General features: G+C 65.9%; 2 protein-coding genes across 6 annotated transcripts; one reads left to right on the top strand and one right to left on the bottom strand.

Moving 5' to 3' along the window:
- The first annotated feature begins 5187 nt into the window (after positions 1 to 5187).
- RNF126 (ring finger protein 126) lies at positions 5188 to 14609 on the top strand. 5 transcript variants are annotated; one of them, XM_057709554.1, is made up of 9 exons: positions 5188 to 5374; positions 11368 to 11426; positions 11678 to 11744; positions 11865 to 12076; positions 12845 to 12913; positions 12989 to 13058; positions 13516 to 13609; positions 13750 to 13865; positions 14056 to 14609. In XM_057709554.1, exons 1-9 carry the CDS (start codon positions 5300 to 5302, stop codon positions 14308 to 14310), a joined length of 1017 nt encoding a protein of 338 aa, XP_057565537.1. In that variant the 5' UTR covers positions 5188 to 5299; the 3' UTR covers positions 14311 to 14609. The 5 variants fall into 5 exon arrangements, with proteins under 5 accessions (XP_057565537.1, XP_057565538.1, XP_057565536.1 ...); XM_057709555.1 differs by having other exon boundaries at positions 11832 to 11995; XM_057709553.1 differs by having other exon boundaries at positions 5189 to 5374; positions 11832 to 12076.
- A 955-nt stretch (positions 14610 to 15564) lies between these two features.
- Positions 15565 to 19571, bottom strand: FGF22 (fibroblast growth factor 22). The gene is made up of 4 exons (XM_057709966.1): positions 19482 to 19571; positions 18143 to 18602; positions 15983 to 16086; positions 15565 to 15897 (listed from the first exon to the last, which is right to left on the bottom strand). Exons 1-4 carry the CDS (start codon positions 19569 to 19571, stop codon positions 15703 to 15705), a joined length of 849 nt encoding a protein of 282 aa, XP_057565949.1. The 3' UTR covers positions 15565 to 15702.
- Positions 19572 to 19842: the final 271 nt, after the last annotated feature.

Genomic DNA, 19842 nt, shown 5'->3' with positions numbered 1-19842 from the left:
AGTGACACTTACCAAGGGGGAAAAAAAAAGAATCCAGAGCAGCGAGTTCTGCAGGGTCTGCAGGAATCAGACACACCCTGGCGTGCCCCTGCCTCCAGGGTGTAGGTCGCGGCCTGGCCTGAACGCTCAGGGTCACCTAGTCCACATCACTCAAGCCAGAGGCGCCTGTGATAGGCTCCAGGTCAACTTAGTGTCTGCAGCCCTGGACGAGCTCTGAGACTCTCCAGGCTGCGGGAAGCAAGGCCCTGCCGGCCCCCGAATGGCGCCCATGAAGATAACCACGGCGGCACTGCAGAGCCGGCGGCGGGGAGCACGGGAGCGCCCTGACCAGGGCTGGGCATGTGACGCCCGCGGCGCACGTGCCGGCCCTGCTTCCAACGCCCCCGCGGCTCCCTGCAGCCCCTGGATGGCGCCCAGGCCTGCCGCCCGGGCTCGAAGCCCTTCCTTCCGAGCCTGCTCAGTTCATGCCCCTTCCCGCGGCTCCTTTTCCACGTTGCCCCCGAACGTCGCCACCCCATCGCCTTCCCTGCAAAGGGACAATGGCATTTCGTGCAGCCATCTGGCGGCCACGTTGGCGGCAGACGGCAGGGCCCGCCCTCAGCCCGGAGGTGAATCCTGATTGGCTGAACAGGGTGGACGAGCCGTCAGGCACAACCCTGTGACCCACCTCTGGCCAATGGCAGAAGGGAGAGCCTGCGAGGGGTGGGGCTTCAAGGAAACTCATCAATGCCCAGGCGGCCTGTGTGCGGAGGTGACCCAGTGCGGCTGGATGTATGAGGTTCCTGTTTGCTGCTTTAACAAAGTGCCGTAAATGTAGCTGCTGAAAATAGCGCATATGTATCACTTACAGTTCTGAAGATCAGGGGTCCGACGGGAGTCTTTCTGGGCTCAGATCAGATGTACCTGGGGGCCTTTCCTCTGCGCACCGCGGTGCTGGGTGGTGCGGGGTGCGGGGCTGGCTCCGCAGACGTTTGCTGCCACGTCGCGGCTGCGTTCCTGTTCCCCGCACAGAGCCGACCCTCGGGCAGCATCTCTGATGCAGGGATTGCATGGTGGCCTCGGTCCCTGCCAGGCTGAGAGGTGGGGGGACCCGACCCCGCTTTCCGGGGGGCGGCGGTGGGGCAGCCTCGCTAAAGCCCTGAGAGCCAAGTACCCACTTTAGTGACCGTACTCGTTCAGGCAAGGGAGTGGCCTGCCTTTGGAAAATACACGCGGTCCAGTTTGCGATATAGGGGTGTGGGGGCAGCAACCTTGCCCGAAATTCCACACAGACACAGAGAACGAAAACGTTAACCGCTGGTGCGTCTGGGTCAAGGATGCGCGGGGCCCTTTGTCCTATGCTTGAAACCTTTCTGCAAGTTAGAGATTGTTTAACATAACAGCTTTGAGCAGCACTCACGAGACATTGATCAGGAGAGAGAACGGAGGCATCCGTCCGTGTCCCCCACTGGCTTCTCAGGTCCTGGTCCTTACAGCTTATTCCTGAAAGATTCCTTGAGGAGGTAGAAGCGAAGGAAGTTTGATCTAACAGGATGGTGACTGCCTCCCCGCCCCCCCCCCCCCCGGGGAATAGCTTGGGGAACATCGGAGGTTTTGGGGCTACAGGGTCCTGGGTCTCCTTCTGGGCATGGGTAACTCAGGGGTCCATGTACGTAAAAGGCCATTTGAACAGAACTCTGAGGAGTTACTGTGTGTGTTTATACCTCCAAACCAACAAATCAAAAACAAAGTTAAAAAACAAACCCATTCCAGAAACCAAAACATATGGATTAAAAAGTGAAAAATAGAGGAAAAACATAACTCAAAAAGTATCAACAAAAAATCAAAAACAAAAAAAGCAAATGAAAACATAGAAATAAAAAACACAAACCAACAAACATAAATAAAAAGCGGGGAAAAAAAGGACATAAGTCAAAGTATTTAAATAAAAAGCAAACCAAAAAATGAATAAGGAGATAGCAGTATATTCATACCTGTCGAAACAATGCCCAGTGGGGCGGTGGCTTCCCTGCAAGTTGGGTAACAGAACTCCTTTCTCCAGCTCCAAAGCCTCCAAAGATCATTTCCAGAGGCTTGACTTGAACCCAAGTCAGTGACTCAGGGAGGGAGGGGTGACTTGGTCCTGTCCTGAGGGGTAACCTCATAATCCACTTTCAAAGACTTTTCAAGAAAATGCTGGGCTTTCCTGGTGTCAGTGGTTAAGAATCCACCTGCCGGGGCTTCCTAGGTGGCTCAGTGGTTAAAAATCCGCCTGCCAATGCAGAGGTTACGGGTTTGATCCCAGCTCCAGGAAGATCCCATATGCCGTGGAGCAACTAAGCCCGTGTGCCAAAAAAAAAAAAAAAAGAATCCACCTGCCAATGCAGGGGACACGGGTTCCATCCCTGGTCCGGGAAGATCCCACATGCTGCGGAGCAACTAAGCCCCTGCACCACAATTACCAAAACCTGCACGCCCTAGAGTCCATGCTCCACAACAAGAGAAGCCACCACAATGAGAAACCCGTGCACCACAATGAAGAGTAGCCCCCACTCTCCACAACTAGAGAAAGTCCGCGCGCAGCAACAAAGACCCAACACAGTGAATTAATGAATGAATGAATGAATTAACTTAAAAAAATGCTGAAACCCCATCAGGAGGCACCTGTGTCTTGCTGCACCCTGCAATCAGAGAGCCCTGGGGTAGCCAGGGCACCCCTCACAAGCCTGTCGCATTGGTGGCAGCAACTAGGTGGCCAGCAGTCACAAATGGATGCCCAAGGCCCCAGAACCTCAGGACCGCTGGATCACATGCAGACACCAGCCTGTCACTTGACTTCAGATACCCCAGTCCCAGGGGGACCAGCAGGGCAAGTAGTCCAGACCCAGGGGTCCAAAAGTGGAGTCTGCTATATAACCATGTTCGAGCCTCAGTCTTCTCATCTGTAAAATGGGAGTGTTCACCATCCCCACATTATGGTGCGCGTGTAAGGATTAAACTTCAGGCCTGGCACATTCTGAACTCTCAGTTTTATAATATATGGAACCCCATATTCTTGTTCCCACTGCGTTCCCAGCACCCTGCCTGGGCCTGGCACACAGGCGCTATTGAGCACCTACTGTATGCTGGGCATTGGCTTCACATGTTGGGAGATGGCACTGATAACTCCTGGATCTAAGGGTGGCTGTGGGTGGGTGGGGTTGCAGCCGGCTACAGTAGGGGATGTGGGCTCCCCCAGGACGGGGCTGGGGCAGCCTCCTGAGAAGCGGGGAAAGAGAAGGGATGGTAGGAATGGCACTCCCAGCAGAGGGCATGACCCGGCAAAGGCCCTGAAGTGGGATACAGCTTGGTCCACCCATGGGGGCCAATGAGACTGGGCTGGGGAGGGACGGGAGAGAGGCAGATGAACTCGGCGTGGACGGCAGGGCCCAGCAAGGAGGTGCTCTGGACACCCACAGGTGCTCCAAGCCTAATCTAATCTCAAACCCCTGAGAGGCAGCTTCTGCCACGTGCCCAGAGAGGTGAAGCGAGTTGCCCGGGGCCACACAGCCAGTGTGACTTGCTGGGATTTGCCTGCTGACTCCAAGGCTTCTAGGCCGGTACCTCATAAACGTCTGCAGGATGGGGAACTCCCTGGCAGTCCAGCAGTTAGGGCTCTGCACTCTCACTGCGGAGGGCTCAGGGTGCAATCCCTGGTTGGGGAACAAGGCTCTCACAAGGTGCAGAAGAAATCAAAAACAAAAACAGAAATAAACTTCTTTGCGATGAATGAATGAATATATGTCTTTGGTGTGAAACAAGCCCAGGGCTAGGCATGCAAGTCCTGAGGCAAAGGGCCCCTCCCTGGACCTGGTGGGGGGGGTGGGGGGTGGGGGCCTGGTTTCCCAGCAGCAGGGCTGGGGCGCTATCTGGTGGTCACAGCAGGAATGGCTTGGAATCACCTCAGCCTTGTGGGGTACAAGATGGTGGCTGGCCGACATAGTCCCTGTTCCTAGCCTCCTGACACTAAGGATCCTTTATACACAGTGTCCAGTTTGTAATTCCTCGACACTCTTCCTCCAATGCGCCCTTCAGCAGAAAGTCCTGGCTCCAGTGTCCTCTCCCCTGGCAAGTCCTGTCTGTCTCCCCAGGCAGAACCAAGGCTACTCGCCCTCCAGCTCAACCTCGTGGGGCTGGGGGTGTCTGCAACCAGCTCTGTCTCCTCCAGACGTGGAGTATTTCAGGAAAGCGCTTTTACTGCCTTTTGAGTCTGTGATTTTCCCTGTGTCCTTGCATCCAGGAAAGGGCCTGGCATACTACTGGAGCTCAGTGAATGCTCGCCTGGCGGGTGAAGAAATAAATGCCTGATTGGCCTGGAACTCACCTCAGAAGTGACCCTGGCCTTCTGATTGATTTTTCGGGAGGTTTAGGTTTTCTGCCTTCTTCTCACCGCAAGGCGTCAATGGAAACAAGGCCACGCCTGGCAGGCCTCAGGCTCTCTTACCCCGTGTGTCACCCTGGGGCATGGGAGGGCAGGCCTCCTTCATCCAGGAAGTGGTCTCCTGTCCGTTTGCTTTCAACGAGAGTTTCTGCACTGCCTGTGTGGCAGGCCCTGTTCTGAGTCCAGCCAGGAACAAGGTACCAAAATCCCTCTGTTGTGCAGCTGACCGTACAGTTTATCAGGTGGAAATAAGTGCTATCGCGGAGGGTGCCCCAATAGGTGGACATGTGAGCAAAGACTTGAAACGCGTTGGGGAAGAAAGCCACGCGGGTGTCTGGGGGACGGTGCTCCGGGCAGGGGCGCAGCCCGTGCAAAGGCCCTGAGGTGAGAGAGCGCCAGGGCGTCCCAAGAGCAGTGTGGACGGAAAGGTCGGACTCGCAATAAACGCAAAAACCGGGGAAGCGGGGACCTTCGCAGGTTTGCGGAAGAGGAGGGGCTCGGCCCCGCCCCGGCCCCGCCCCGGCCCCGCCCTCGGCCTGTCCCGCAGCCTTCGGCATGGCCCCGCCCCCAACCCCACCCCGGGCCCTGCGCCAGGTTGCCAAGGAGACTCGGCCCCGCCCCGCGCCCGCCCCTTCCGCCCCCGCAGCCTGGCCCCGCCCCGGCCCCGTGCCGCCCCTAGTTTGCCCCCCGGCGGCCACCGTCGCCCGGGCCACCGCCCGCCACGAGCGGGCCGCCTGCGCCGCTTCCGCCGTCCTTCCCCACCTCACGCCGTGCGTGCCCTGCGTGCCGTGCGTGAGCGTGCGTGGGCGCGTCGGCCGGCGAGGGAGCAGCAAACGGCCGGCGGCGGGCGGCGGGCGCCGCGCGCGGGGGGCGGGCGGCGCGGAGGAGGCGGCGGTGGCCATGGCCGAGGCGTCGCCGCAGCCCGGACGGTACTTCTGCCACTGCTGCTCGGTCGAGATCGTGCCGCGCCTGCCGGTGAGGCCCAGGCCGGGCGGGCGGGCGGGGGCCCTTGCCTCGGCCCGGGGCGAGGCGGCGCGGACGGGGAAACCGGGGTCCCCGCGGAGGGCCCGGGAGCGGGCGGCCCTGGCGGTGCCGCGGGGCCGCCGGCCGGGGGGGGAGCGGGGCCGGCCCCGAGCGCGGGCGGCGCGGCGGGCGCCTCGCGGGAGGGAGCCGCCGCTCTCCCGGGCCCGCCGGCGGCCCGAGCCTGCGTCCTCGCGCCTCCCGGGGGCGGCGGCCTGCACCCGGGTGCGCTCTGCGCCGGCGCCCGGGGGGGAGGCCGCGGGGCGGCTGTGCGCGGAAGGCTCGGTTCCCAGGCCCCTGCGCCCGGAAGCCCGGAGTCGGTGGGAGCGGTGCCGCCCTCCCGGCCGAGCCTGCCCCGCTGCACCGGGGAGGACTGCGGGCACGGCGCCCCAGGCCGGCCCCGCTCCCGGCATCTGCCGCTCGGCCAGCTCCTGGGGAGCAGGAAGGGGGCGGTGTGGGTGGCCAGGGGAAGGGGCTGCGGGTGACGGCGACCGGCAGAGCACCAGCTCTCCCAGGGCACCTGGCTGACACCAGAGCCAGGCGCCTGGCCCTGCCCTTCCAGCTGTGGGCTTCCCGAGGCCAGGCAGGAGAGGGTCGGTGGGCGTTATCCGAGCCTGAGGAGAGTGAGCTAGGGTCAGGGTCGGGAGCGGAGAGGGGTGCTTGGGCCCAGGAGGAGGGAAAGCGTAGGGGTGGCGTGGCTTGCAGAGGCAGCGGGCTTGGCGGGGGGTGACGAATCGAAACGCTGGGAGCATGAGCGGGCTTGGGGAGCTGAGACCTGCCCCGCTCCCCCCACTCCAGCCTCCCGGAAGGAGTCCTGCATCTGCTTCTTCCGGCTTCCTGTGCGCCCCAGCGTTGGGTCTGGTTTTCTCGTCGAGCAGGAAGGGGCTGGTTGTGGGACGGCCCGCCAGCCTGGAGGAGCTGCAGGCAGGTCCTCGCTCCTCGTGTGCGCCCCAGACAGGCCCTGAGTCTCAGGCTCACCCCAGGGTGGCCTGTCCGGAGCCACTGGGAAGCCTGGGGCCGAGCGGTCTGCCTAGCCAGCTCTTCTCGCCTGCCTTCCCGGGGCCAGCGCAGGGCCCAAGTCCTGGCCATGTGGTCTTGCAGCAGAGGGACCCTGACCCCTTCCACCATCACTAGGCTAGTGAGGACCTTCTTAGTCACAGGATCCCGTGGTGGCAAGGTGGCCGTGATCTTTGTCCTCAGCGTTTATAGAGGGCTGGCATTGTACAAGTGATTGGCAAACGTTTGGTCAGGAACGTTGGTAAATTCTGTGAGGAGCAGATAACCGCGGGGAAGGGACCGGCTTGTGGGTTTGGGGTGGGATTTGACGAGGCCCCGTAGACAGGGTGTCTGTTTACGAGTAAGGGGCTCCCTTGGTGTTCTTGGGGGCAGGAAGGCGGGCTCTTAGCCTGGTGGCAGTGGGAGGTTCCTGCCCGTGCGCCACCACTACGCCCAGCGGGACTTCCCTTCGTGGGAAACCCGCCCCGAGCTTGGTGTGCCGTGCGTTGCTGAGCTGGCGTTGAGCCGCTCCTGCTGCAGACCTGCCGTCGCAGCGCAGCCCCCAGGCTCTTCCCAGGAGCCACAAGGGCCTGAGCCTCAGTCGCCTCACCTGTCAGGCGGGTTGGCGCAGGCGCGTGTGTGCCTGGGGCCTGGGGAAGGGCGGGTGCCTGCCTGGAGCGGGCATGTGAGAGCAGGAACCGGACGGGCCGGCTGACCCAGAGGCCTCTGCACGGATGTGCAGGCCCAGACTCGATCCCCCCAGGATCCGGGAGCGCTAGGGGTGAGGCGGATGTGGGGCGTCCGTGGCGGGCCTGTGGGTGGGCCGACCAGGTGGCGGTTGTGGTTTCTCCCGCTGCCACAAGTGGCCTTGTTGAGGCCTGTGGTCCTGTGGACGGCTCCTGCTTTCCTCTAAGACACGTCCCTGAGCAGGGTCGGGGCACGGGGACAGGACCTGGCAGCTGCCTCGGAGGGCCTTCAGGGTGAAGAGAAGGCCCGTGTGTGTCCCAGCCCTGCCCACCCACACCTTGTCCCCCGCACAGAGCCCCTGGTGACGGGCTGGGCAGGTCCTGAGGGCGCCCGGCCCCCCGCCGCTGCCAAGGCCCGGGGAGGCTCAGCCCAGGGCCTGGAGGAAAGACTCCGGGGCCCAGAGGTGAGGGCTGCCCCACGGGGCCCACTCGGTGGCTGCTCCGGGGCAGCTGGTGTGGCGCGGGCTGGGAGCTGGTGGGGGGAAGGCAGCTCAGCGCCGGAGGGGTGGCCGGACGCGGGGTGCTGGGCAGGGCCACGCCCCCGGGCTCCTGGCTGCACCTCTGAGCCTCCTGGCACCGTTGGAGGCGGAAGTGAGGCCTATTCGTGGCAGGGTGGCCTGTGTGTCACGTCGGTGGGAGATGGCTGGCACGCAGCGGGCCCCAGGACAGCTCTGCATCCCAGCCGCCAGCAGTGTGGGGGAGGGGACGGGTGGGGGAGGGGTCGTGAACGTGGGGCGCAGAGCAGCTGCTCAGAAGCCTGCCTGCGGGACCTGGGCGGGCCCCTGGGCCCAGGGACATCTGAGGAGGGTTGACCCTGGGGGCTGGGGGCATGAGGGGCTGCAGGGGCATGGGGGTCCCGTCACATCTGTGTTGGGGCCTGCGCTTACATACCCCCAACAGCTCTGCGTCCCGACCCTCTCTGTGGGGTCTGGGGGACCTGGGCCTGCCGAGGCCAGCGTCTCTGCAGCTTCCACCTCCGTGTCCCCGGCTTCACCACACACGCCTGGCCGGGGCCCCTGGGTCTGCACGCGCTGTGAAGGGCCGCGTGAAGGGTGAGGCCCGTCTCCAGGGGCCGCCCCAGTCGGCTGAGCACAGGGAGCAAGGGCTCAGTGGACGTGGTGCTCGTGGCCTGTCCCGTCGGTCACTGCTGCCACGGTGGTGATGCTGCCTGTGGCCTCAGGACGAGGAACCGTGGGCTAGAGATAGGTGCTCACACTCCAGGGTGCTGCCAAGGCAGGCAGGCTCTGCCCCACGGCGGGGCGATGACTCCATCCCAGGGTTTCCATTGTCTTTATTACACAATGACGTAGTAAACATCTCCAGGACACGTCCTCGGAGGAGAGCGTTGGAAGGTTGGGGTCTGGGCCTTCCCCACCACCTGCAAGCAGAGCCCGGGGCCCTCCCTGAGTCCCTGGGTGCGGGGTGAGCACGGCTCAGCCAGGCCGCGCTGGCTCGGGGTGCGGGACTCTCCGAGGATGGAGGGCACAGAGCAGGGCCTGAGCACAGCTGGCACCGGGTCAGCACTGAGCCGCAGGATGGCCACGGCTGCCGGATTCCAGCGCCTGGGGTTGAGGCCACCCTCCGTTTGCAGGTGGGGAGACCGAGGCTTGCAGCCGGGAGGTGATGTTTGAGCAGACCCGGCTTCCGAGAGGGAGCGAGCCAGGTAGATATCTGCTCGGCCCGAGACGGGCGCAGCCGGGAGTGGGCGTGGCCGGGCTGGGTTGTTCCAGGGCTGCGAGGTGTGGAGCACTTGGGCTCAGGGAGACCGGGGACCCGGGAGGATGGCGAGGTGACAGGCACGCGGACGCAGCAGTGAGCCTTAAGAGCGGAAGAGGGGCACCGGATCTCCAGTGGGGCATGGCGCCGGCCCTGCCCTGGCTCTTCCGGGCTTGCCCGGAGCAGGGTGCCCAGGAGAGAGAGAGACAGAGAGACAGAGAGATGCTTCTCACAGGGGTGGTTCTGGACCCGCCTTGCTGCCCCGGGCCACACCCTGGTGGTGGGGGCAGGCCGGAGGCCTGGCTGGCCTGTGAGCTTGTGTTCAGGCGTCATCTGGTTCCCAGCTTCCCAAGCCCGGTCCCCACACATTCACCTGCAGCCATCTTGTTTGCCCGTGTCTGTCACCCTCCCCCTGGTGGCTCCCAGAGGGGCAAGAACCCCGGTCAGCTGGTCACCAGTCACAAAGCTTGCTGTGGGCGCGGTTTGCGCCCTGTGAACTGCTGACGTGAGCAACCGGCTGGGGCCGGCACGGGGGCCTGGGGAGGACCCCCGCGTGGTGCCCCCGCCGGCCCTGGAAATCCCACACCAGTGACACCTGTCGTGGCCACGCACGGTGGGGCTGCCTGCCCTGGGCACTGCACCCCTGCCCGGGGCAGAGCGCTGCCGCCCCCGCCATTTCTGGGTCCCGGCGTCACTGCCGTACGTCTCAGCCACGTAAAACACGCGTGTTGGTGGGTTCAGGCCACTCAGGGTCCTGCAGCCAACAGTCAGTTCTGTCCAAGTCCAGAACCTCCCGTCACCCCAAAAAGAAGCCCCGCCCCCTCCCCCAGCCCCTGACAACCAGGAACTCACTCCCCGTGTCTGTGGAGCTGCCTGTTCTGGACGTTACCCATCCGTGGAGTCACCCCCTGTGTGTCCTCCTGTGTCTGCGCCTCTCCCCGAGCCTCGTGTCCTCAGGGTCCCTCCACGCGGTGGCGCGTGTGGGGCTTCACCTCTTTTCGTGGCTGCATGATGTTCTCGTGTGTGGAGGGACCATGTGTTTATCCATTGTTCTCTGGGGGACACTTGGGTCGTGTCCACTTCTGGCTGCTGTGGACAAGCACGTGCGGGTTCCGTGTGGGCCTGTGTCTGCGTTGCCCCTGGTGGGCGCCCGGCGGTGGAATCGCAGGGTGGTGGGTGACGGTGGCTCTTTTCCGAGGACGCTGCCCCGTTTCACAGCCCCATCGGCCGTGTGGGGCTCCGATTTCTCCGCCTGCTCCCCGCACGGGTCCCTGCCGGCTTTGTGGGGCCAGCCGTGTGTCCCACTGGTTTGGGTTTCTGTTTCCCTGTTGCCTGCCCGTGTGCACGTCCATCCTTCCCTTCTTGCCGCCTGTCTGTCTTTGGACGTACACCTGTTCTGATCCTCTGGCCGTTCTTTTAACCGGGGTGTTTGTCTTCTTCTTGTTGAATTGTGAGTTTATTTATGTGTTCTGGGCACAAGTGACCTGTGCGGCTCCAGCCTGCTCTCCCCACAGCTCAGACAGGGTCCTTTGATCCCCGAGCCCCACTTTGCTTTCTGCAGCAGGGTGGGTGGGGGGACACGGTGTGCACCGTGGTGGTCCCGCCCTCCCTACTGGTGCCTGGCCCCGGGTGGCCGCAGGCTGGGCCGCCCCCCGCCGCTCTGCCCCGCAGTCCTCGCAGTGGAGGCGTGGCCAGCGCCTCTCCCGACGGGCACGTGGCGGCCTCGGGTGGAAGCACCTCGTGTTCACGGCTCGGCTCCCTGTTTGCGTGGCTTTGGAACGCGTGTGGCCCGGGCCCGGTTCTGGGTCCCAGGCTCGAGTGGTGGCTTTGGTGCTCACACGGTCTGTGCCCCCGGCTGTCCAGGCTGGGGAAAGTGAGGGCTGGGAGGGGAGGTGACTGGTGTGGATGGAGTCGAGCTCCAGCCTGGGGTCACAGGCTGTGCGCTGGGGCTGCCAGGATATTCCGCAGGCCGGTCCCTCCGCCTGGGTGGTTCTGCCCCCCCCTCGGTGGCCGCCTTCCTGGGGGAGATCTGCTCTGAGGCCCAGACAGTCCTGCAGCCCCGCCAGCCACTCTGCCGGTCTCCTTTACGTGCGCACGGGGGCAGAGGTGTCACGAGCTCCGCGTGTGCCCCAACCCGGGAAGGTCTGGTGGACGCGGAGCAGCTGCCCTGTTGCTGCAGGCCTTGTCAGGGCCTTCGTCCGCAGCCGTGGCTGAGTGGAGGCCGTGAAGCCCTGTGACTTTTGCCACTATGGGGCGCACAGGCCGACAGACTCAGGGCCGTGGGAGGTTGAGGAGGTCACCGGGGAGCTTGGAGCCACCCGTGAGGGGAGTATCGTAGGCTCTGTCCGTGGGTGAGGGTATCTGGACACCAGCCCTACCCAGGGCTGCCTGACGGGACCTGGCGGGTGCATAGCCAGTGCCTGGAGACGACGCCCATCCTGGCCCCACCACGGCCCTGAGATCACGGTTGTGTGCCCCGTCCTCCCGCAGGATTACATCTGCCCAAGATGCGAGTCTGGGTTTATCGAGGAGCTTCCAGAAGAGACCAGGTAAGGCTGCCCCGGCACAGACCCTCGGCCTGAGGGCACACCAGCCGACCTGGTCAGGGAGGTCGGGCTGCTGTGACGGGGGCCGGAGGCTGGACCTGGGAGTGGGGGGCGGACCTCTGCCCTCAGGGTCCTTGCCCTCCTGCCTCTGGTCGTGGGCAGGGGCTGCGGAAGGCAGCCTGAGGCCCGTGCGCGCAGGGGCCTGCCTTCGTCTGGGGGGGTCCTCCCGCGGCTAACCCCGCCTGTCCGCCCAGGAGTGCAGAGAACGGCGCGGCCCCCTCCACAGCCCCCGCGGACCAGAGCCGGCAGCAGCCGTTCGAGGTGAGCGGCGGCCTTCCTCCCCTCCCCGCCCCAGCCCCCTGCGCCCTCGCGCCCCCACCCACGCGGTCACGGCCCTCCTCTCCGCAGAACGTGGACCAGCCCCTGTTCACGCTGCCGCAGGGCTACGGGCACTTCGCGTTCGGCATCTTTGACGACAGCTTCGAGCTCCCCACGTTCCCCCCCGGGGCGCAGGCCGATGACGGCAGGGACACCGAGAGCCGGAGGGAGAGAGAGCAGCACTCCCGGCACCGGTACGGCGCCCGACAGCCCCGCGCCCGCCTCACCGCGCGGCGGGCCACCGGCCGACACGAAGGCGTCCCCACGCTGGAAGGGTGAGGGGCCCGGGGGCGGCCGCGGGCGGGAGGCTCGGGGCTTCCAGCCCGCCCCACCCCGCTCAGCAGATCAGCCAGCTGTCCTGCGGGAGGCCCTGCAGGCACGGAGGCGCGGGTACTGGCGCGGGGGCTGTCCTCTGGGCGGGCTGGTTCCCCGGGGGGTCCAGGCTGGCCCAAGGGGCTCTGTGCCCACCGCCTGGTCCCCCCACTCCCATCACCCTTCTCAGAGAGGCCTCCGCCCCCTGGGCATCTTCATCAGCTCAGATGCCCCGGTCCGTGCCCAGACGTGCTGTCCAGGGCTCAGGCGAGCGATGGTCTGCAGTGTTGTTGTCTCCTCCCGTGTGCGGGGTCGTGAGGACAGCACAGGAGGATCTAGAAGGCCCGTCCCAGCCCACAGGAGATGGGGCTAACCTTTCGTGGGCCTTTGTAGGTGGAACTGGACCGCAGGCAGGCCGAGGCCTGTCCCGCTCAGGACGTAGCCTGGCTCACTGTGACCTCGGCCGGCACGTTTCAGGGCCGCTGCGCAGCGTGGGGGTGACCCCGTGGCTCCTGCAGCCCCTGGGACACCCCACGCCCCACGGTGCTTTCCCCAGGTTGCAGAATGGGGGTTGGGCACAGTCAAGGGTCGACAGGCGCCGTGCAGGCCGCAGGGCGGGCTCCGGGCACCTGCCGCGTTTGGCTCTTTTTCTTACTGCTCGAAAAGACAGCCCCGTGATGCCGGCCCCTCCCTGGAGGGCGCCGACCTCAGGCCCAGCCACTCTGTTCCAGGATCATCCAGCAGCTGGTCAACGGCATCATCACGCCGGCCGCCATCCCCAGCCTGGGCCTGGGCCCCTGGTGAGTGGCGGGGAGGGGGTCCCCCCGCGCCCCGCCCGCCCCTCTGCCACTTGAATCCCAGACTTCTCTGCCCAGGGGCGTCCTGCACTCAAACCCCATGGACTACGCCTGGGGGGCCAACGGCCTGGACGCCATCATCACACAGGTACGGGGCCTCCCGGGCGGGCACGGGGCGGCGGCCCGACAGGCCCACGCTTCCGGGCGGACGTGGCGTCTCCCGTGGCCGCGTGCTCGGGGTCCCTCGGGAGGTGGGGGTGCGACCGCTTTGGGGCCTCCCGCTGAGTGTTTTGTCACCGGTGTCTGGTGGTCGCCACGCGAGGACTCGGGGAGGCAGCTTGGCCGCGGGAGGGGGCCGCGCTGTTCCTGGGGTGGCCGCCAGCCCTGGCTGCGAGCGGACGCCCGCTAGACGAGCGGGAGAGCGGGCAGACGCCCAGGGCTGGGCCTCTTGAGGGCGGCGGACCTCTGACCCCCGGGGGGTCGGGCCAGGACGCACGAGGCCTTGGTGCTTTTGCAGGTAACCCAGCCCTGCGTTCCAGAGCCCCCCAGGGCAAGGGGCCCCACGCGCCCGTGAGCTCCCTGTCCTCTGGCCTCTTGTCTTTCAGCTCCTCAATCAGTTTGAAAACACGGGCCCCCCGCCCGCAGACAAGGAGAAAATCCAGGCCCTCCCCACCGTCCCTGTGACCGAGGAGCACGTCGGTACGTGTCCGCGCCCGGCCTCCTCGGAGGCCGGCTGACGGGGCTGGCTCGGGCCGGTGTCCCCTCCGTCCCCTGGGACACCTCTGGTGGGGGCTGCGGGGGAGCCCCCCTGAGAGTCCCACGGCCCCCCACTGCTGCAGGCTCCGGGCTGGAGTGCCCCGTGTGCAAGGACGACTACGGGCTGGGGGAGCGCGTGCGGCAGCTGCCCTGCAACCACCTCTTCCACGACGGCTGCATCGTGCCCTGGCTGGAGCAGGTGAGCGGCGGGCCGGCCCGGGCCCTGCCCCGCCCCGCCCGCCTCTGAACCGCTCCCCTCTCCCCTCTGTCCCCGCAAAGCACGACAGCTGCCCCGTCTGCCGAAAAAGCCTCACGGGACAGAACACGGCCACCGACCCCCCGGGCCTGGCTGGGGTGAGCTTCTCCTCCTCCTCGTCCTCCTCCTCCAGCTCGCCCGGCAACGAGAACCCGGCCAGCAGCTCCTGAGCGCCCCGGCCGGCCCCCAGGGCGAGCCCCGGGCCGCGGGTCGGGTCGGCGGGCGCCGCGGCCCCCACACCCCCTGCGCCCGCGGACGGCGGTGCCGCCGGGCCCGCCGCGGCAGGGGCTCGGAGGACCCGCCCCGCCAGGCAGCGGAGGGAGCCCGGCCTCCCCAGGGACGGGCCAGGCACCGGGCACGCGCCGCCTCCCCTCCCGTCGGTCACTGACCTCACCCTCTACGTGTTCAACGGCGGAAAGGTTTTTATAATTTTAAATTATTACTGCTTTGAAATAAATGGACGTTTGCGCTCACCCGCGGCCCTGCGTGATCTGTGGAGAGACGGGCGGAGCCGCGCGCCGGGGGCCCGGCCGCACGGACAGGCCACCGCGCCCCACCCTGAGCAGGGGCCCGGGACCACCAGGATGACCAGCGGCACGCGGACAAGATTGCCCCGACAGACGTTTTTTAAAGGAGAGGATGTGTGTATCTCGAAAGCTATTTAAAAATACACCCACTTAGAAAGAAGCAGGTGGTTGGCGTGCTCTTTGTGTGCTTCGGGGGGGCGCAGCCACGGGCCCGGGAGGTGCCCCTCAAACTGGCCTTCTGTCGCCGAGGTGGAAGGTGACCACTGGGAGGGGTGGGAGCCCCCTCTGCCTCCCGGAGGGCACTCAACCCCCAGGGGGCCGACTTGGCGCCCCGCCGCCCCATCCTGCCGGGTCTGAAGGGCTCTTGGGGACATCGTGTGGGGGTCCCCAAGGGCAGCTGTGACAAATCACAAAAACTTGGCTTAAAACAACACGTTTATCACCTCACTCCTGGGGTCACAACTTGGGTCTCCCGGGGCTAAACCCAGGCGCGGCCAGGCCTGGTCCCTCCAGAGGCCCCAGGGGAGCATCGGCTCCCGCCTTTTCCAGCGTCTCGAGGCCCCGCATCCCTGGCTTGCGGCCCCTTCCTCCCTCCTCACAGCCAGCCGCGCAGCCTCTCTCGTCTCTCTCTGCCTCGGACCCTCCCGCCTCCCTCTTCTAAGGACCCTGGGATGACACTGGGCCCCCCGGGGAATCCAGGGTCGTCCCCGTCTCAGGGGCCTCAGCTTCATCGCACCTGCAAAGTCCCCTCTGCACCTGAGAGGGGACATGGCCTCAGGGCCCGGGAGCGGGCCCTGCCCGTCCGTGGCGTGTGGGTGTCCTCCCCTCCCCCAGACCCCAGCCTCCCCCACCTCCTCGCTGCCTCAGACAGCCCGGTGGGTTCCCAGCTCCAAGCCTTTGGGCTGTGCCGGGCCTGGAGCACCCTCACAGACCTGGCCCTGGGGCCGCATCCCCGGCTGCAGCCTGGCGGGTGCTTGGGTGAAGCCTCCCTGCCCCCCAGCTTGTGGCTGGACTCCTGTGGGCCCTGCTCAGCCCAGCGTCCACCTCCCCTCAGACTCAGGGGCTCCCTGAGCACTGGCGCGACTCTGGGGTCCGGTGGTGTCCCCAGCCCCCTCAACGCAGGTGAAACCGGCGCGTAACCGGACACGAGCTTCCCCCAGACTGGGCCTGCCCCAGCCTCGGTCTCCGGCCGCCCGCCTGGCTCTGGCGTCTCCGGCGATCTCGGCCCAGCCATCGCTCAGGGGCCCTGGGCCTCAGGAGACCAGGACAGGCAGGAAGTGAGCGGACGGGTGGTGTCGTCGCGTGCGGCCCCCGCGCCTCGGGGCCCCCCGCCCGTCCAGCGCCAGGAACCTGGGCCGGCCGCCGTGGCGCCAGCGCGCGGACGCGTAGGTGCGGGAGCCGTTCTCCTCGATGCGCTCGCGGAACCTGCAGTGCACAGCGCAGACCCGCTGCGGGGCGGGCGGCGGTGAGCGGCCCCGGACACGCCCCCGCCCGGCCGGCCCCGCGCCCCCGCCGCCCCGCGCCTGCACTCACCGACCCGTGGAGGCGGCCGCGGCGCTTCATCGCCACGTAGAGGCCGGTGTGCACGGCCTTGAGCGCCACGACGCCCACGCGGATGGAGCGGATCTGGAAGATGCCTGTCGGGAGGGGCTGGGTCAGGGCCCGCCCGCCACCCACGGGCCCACGCACCCAGCTCTTCATTCATTCATTCCCGTGGGGAACCTGCCCCCAAGGGACCACCGTGTCCCTGGCCCTGTGCTGGGCGTGGGGACGCCCCGGGGACCACGCAGGTCCTGCCAGCATCTGCCCCGAGGCTGTGGGGAGTGCCGGGGTCGGCGGAGGAAGGACACCAAGGCCAGGGGGAAGGCCTGAGGCAGGACTGGCCGTGATAGGTCGGGGGAAGTCAGCGGGGAGGGGTCAGGCCTTTCGCTGGAGGGCGCTGGGGAGCCCAGCAGAGGGCCCGGTCAGTCACGGGCGAGAAAACCAAGCCAGAGGAGGTGAGTGCCTGCCAGGCTCGCTGCTGATAGCAGAGCCAGCCCCCCAGGCAGTGACCACAGGCCTGGGGGGGGGGGCTTTGCACAGTCCGCACTGCCGTTGCTGTATCTGACCCTGACAGCTTGGCTCCCCACGGCCGTGTCCGGTTATGGGGGAGACAACTCCAGACAGGAGGCAAGGCCCAAGCAGCGGCCTGGGGTCGGACATGGCTGTTCAGATCAGTGATACTTGCGAACACAGGCACTGTATCCCACCACGCCTGTGCAGCAGCCCCAGGAGGGAGGTGGGAGCTGTGCCCGCTTCCCAGAGGGGAAAACTGAGGCCTGAGAGGTGGCAGAGCCAGTTTCTTGGACCCTGTCCGTGGATGGGTGACCCTAGGCGAGCCCTGCCCCATCTGAGCTGATGTTTCCTGTTCAGTGAGGCAGGGCTGGGGGACAAGCCCCAGCCCACACTCTGAGCCCCTCCCAGGCCCTGGGGCCTAATCTGGAGTTAAGGCCATGCCCTCTGGTGTTCACTCTGGACTTGGATGCCTCAGGTGACGGGGAGCTCATTCCATGTATCAGCGGATATTTGCACCTGCTATTTCCTGGGTCAGGCACTCAGCTCCTCTTGTGCGTGGCCAGCTCCTTCTCCCTATATAAGGTTCACCTCAAGCCCACCTCCTCACTGTCACCCCTGTCACTGCCCAGATGGGAAAACAGAGGCTCAGAGAGAAGCAGCGGCTGGCCAGGTCACTCAGCAGAGCCGGACCTCACCCCCAGCCCGAGGCCACCCTTCCTGGCCATGCCCACCATTCAGCGACCGGCCCAGCCAGTCCCCTGTCCTTGCTCTCGTCTGGTTGGCCTAATGAGGGCCTTGAGATGAAGCAGGTGGGAAGGGCAGGGGTGATTATCTGCCCTAATGGTGGCGATTCAGGCCGTGGCCAGCAATGGCTCGGCTCCCTGCTTCCCTGCCCGGCCTCAGACGTGTGGGGTCACCCAGCTCCCTGGTCTCCCACTTATCGCCAACCTCGTCCTTCTCTTCCTTGTCCCTTCATCTCCTCTTGCCTCATACATTCCACCAACACTTATTGAGCGCCTACTGTTTGCTGGGCAGGGCAGCAGGGACATGACTCCAACTCGACGAGGTTGCGGACGCTGTGGAGCCCCAGCTCCACGCCCCCACCTCCCATCCCAGGCAGGTCCTTTGCCCTCTCTGTGCCTCAGTTTCCTCATCTGCCAAATGGGTGTCTAGGAAGACAGAGAGGGGTCCCGAACGCAGGCTGGTCCTGAGTTTGGTTTTGCAGGGTGGGGAGTACAGGGTTCAGACCCAGCTCTGCCCCCACCCCATTACGTACTGGACCCTCAAGGGCCATTCCCGGAGTCTCAGCTTCCCCTCTGTAACTGGGTCTCGTGACCCCCAGCCTCAACTATCTCACAAAGCCCCTGCTGCTGCCGAGCCAGGCCCGGAGCTGCGAGCTTCCCCTGCGACCTCAACTGTCCAACCCTCCTTCCAAGTGGGGTGGGCCCATTTCGCAGCTGAGGAAACTGAGGCCCCAGACCGGCAATGACTTGGCCGGCGCCACGCAACGCGAGGAGCCTCGGGACCCTCCCTGAAGCGAGGGGGGCCCCGCTCAGCGCCGCCGGTGCTGCTGCCCGTGCGGTTGCTGTCCGCCTGGCTGCCCTGCGCCCGCGCCCGGGCAGCGCCCCGGCCACTCACTCGGCCGCCGGGGGCCACGCGCAGGAAGAAGTGGGTGGAGGAGAAGAGGCGCCGCCAGCGCACGTCGCCCTCCAGGTGCGGGGAGCCGCGCGGCCTCCGCCGACTGCCGGGGGTGCCCGCGGCGCCGGGCGCGCGCGCCAGCAGGAGCCACGCCAGGCCCAGCCACGGCCGGCCGCGCACGGCCCCGCGCCCGCCTCCCCGCCGCGGCCTCCCCTCGCGGGCCAATAGGGCGCCTCGGGGGCGGGGCCGGCGCCGCGGTGGGCGGGGCCGGGCCGGAGTGGGCGGGGCCGGCTGCCGGGCGGGGCCGGGAGCCCACCCGTGCGGAGCCCGGGCCGGGCCGGGGCGGCTCCCGGGAGGCGGGGCCAGAGCCGCAGGGGGCGGTGCGACGAGCCACGGGGGCGGGGCCGGGACCCCCGCGGCGCCCGTTCGGGGAGCCGCTCCGGCCTCCGCGCGTGTCTGTCTGTCTCGCGGGGTGGGGAGGGCGGTCCGTGAGTCCCCAGATTGGCCGGCAGGGGCCGAGGGGGCGTGAGTGAGAGAGGCGGGCGGCGGGGCAGGCAGGGCGCCGGAGCCAGGGGTACCCCACAGGTCTTACAAGGACCCTTGATGGAAAAGAACCCCAAGATACATATGTATAACTGAGTCACTTTGCTGTACACCTGAAACTAACACATTGTAAATGGGCTCGACTTCAATTTTTAAAGAAAGGTTAAGAAAACCCAACAAAAAACAAAGCCAGAGACAGAGAAAGACAGACATAGAGAGAAAGACAGAGACAAGAGACTGAGAGAGAGACAAGAGATAAAGCTACAGGGAGAGACAGAGACTAAGATGGAGGGACAGAGACTGTGAGACTGTACAGGCAGAGATGGCTAAGGCAGAGACAGAGACAGGCACGTATGAGAGAGACGGAGAGAGAAACGTTGGACGGAGAGACAGGGAGAGACGGAGCTGCCCAGGGGTCAGAGGCTGGGACCGAAGTTCTGGCCTGAGTGTCTGTCCATTCCGGCCAGGCCCCTAGGCTGGGAATGCCTGGGGGCAGGGTGGGTTGTCTACCTTTCCAACTGGAGCTTCCTGAGAGCCAGGCCCTGGGGCCACAGGGCTTCACGGAGGGGTGGGCCTGGGGGGGGGGGGGTGGGTGGAGGAGCAGGTGGACTGTTGGAGGCTGCTGTGCACACAGGTGTTGGGCAGGAAGGTGGCTGATGGGAGGACGGACAGTTGGGCATGTCCGAGGCCAGCTGCCGGAGATGGGGATGGTGACCAAAGCCAGCGCCCTGTCCCCAGCCTCCTGCTCTGCATGTCGGAGGCGGTAGGAATGAGGCGGCCCTGTTTACTCCCACACCTGCTCATCGTTTTCAGACACGCCCGGTGCCCTGGGCCCTGCCAGGCGAATGCAGTAAACATTCACAGACTCAGAGCCAAGCGGCCTCATTGCCAGGTGGGGAAGCCAAGGCCCAGGAGGGCCAGGGATTTCCCCAAGGCCCCGCACAGGACATATCCCAGGGCTCAGATCCCTGTCTTTTGGCTCCTGGCGGCTCAGTCCTACAGCCACGGCTGCAGGTGGCACCTTTAAATAGCACCGCAGTGAAGACAAGGTGACAAGCCTGCCTTGATAGGCTGCTGGGGAGGCAACCGGTCCAGCCAGGCGGTGTCACCGGGATGCCTTCCTGGTGGCTCTGGGGATTCCCCAATCCCTCTTCCTG

The sequence above is a fragment of the Hippopotamus amphibius genome, chromosome 15 (assembly GCF_030028045.1).
Source record: "Hippopotamus amphibius kiboko isolate mHipAmp2 chromosome 15, mHipAmp2.hap2, whole genome shotgun sequence".
In the NCBI taxonomy this organism is placed as follows: domain Eukaryota; kingdom Metazoa; phylum Chordata; class Mammalia; order Artiodactyla; family Hippopotamidae; genus Hippopotamus; species Hippopotamus amphibius.
Note: the sequence above shows the minus strand (reverse complement) of the source record. Positions and strands in the feature narration are given on the sequence as shown.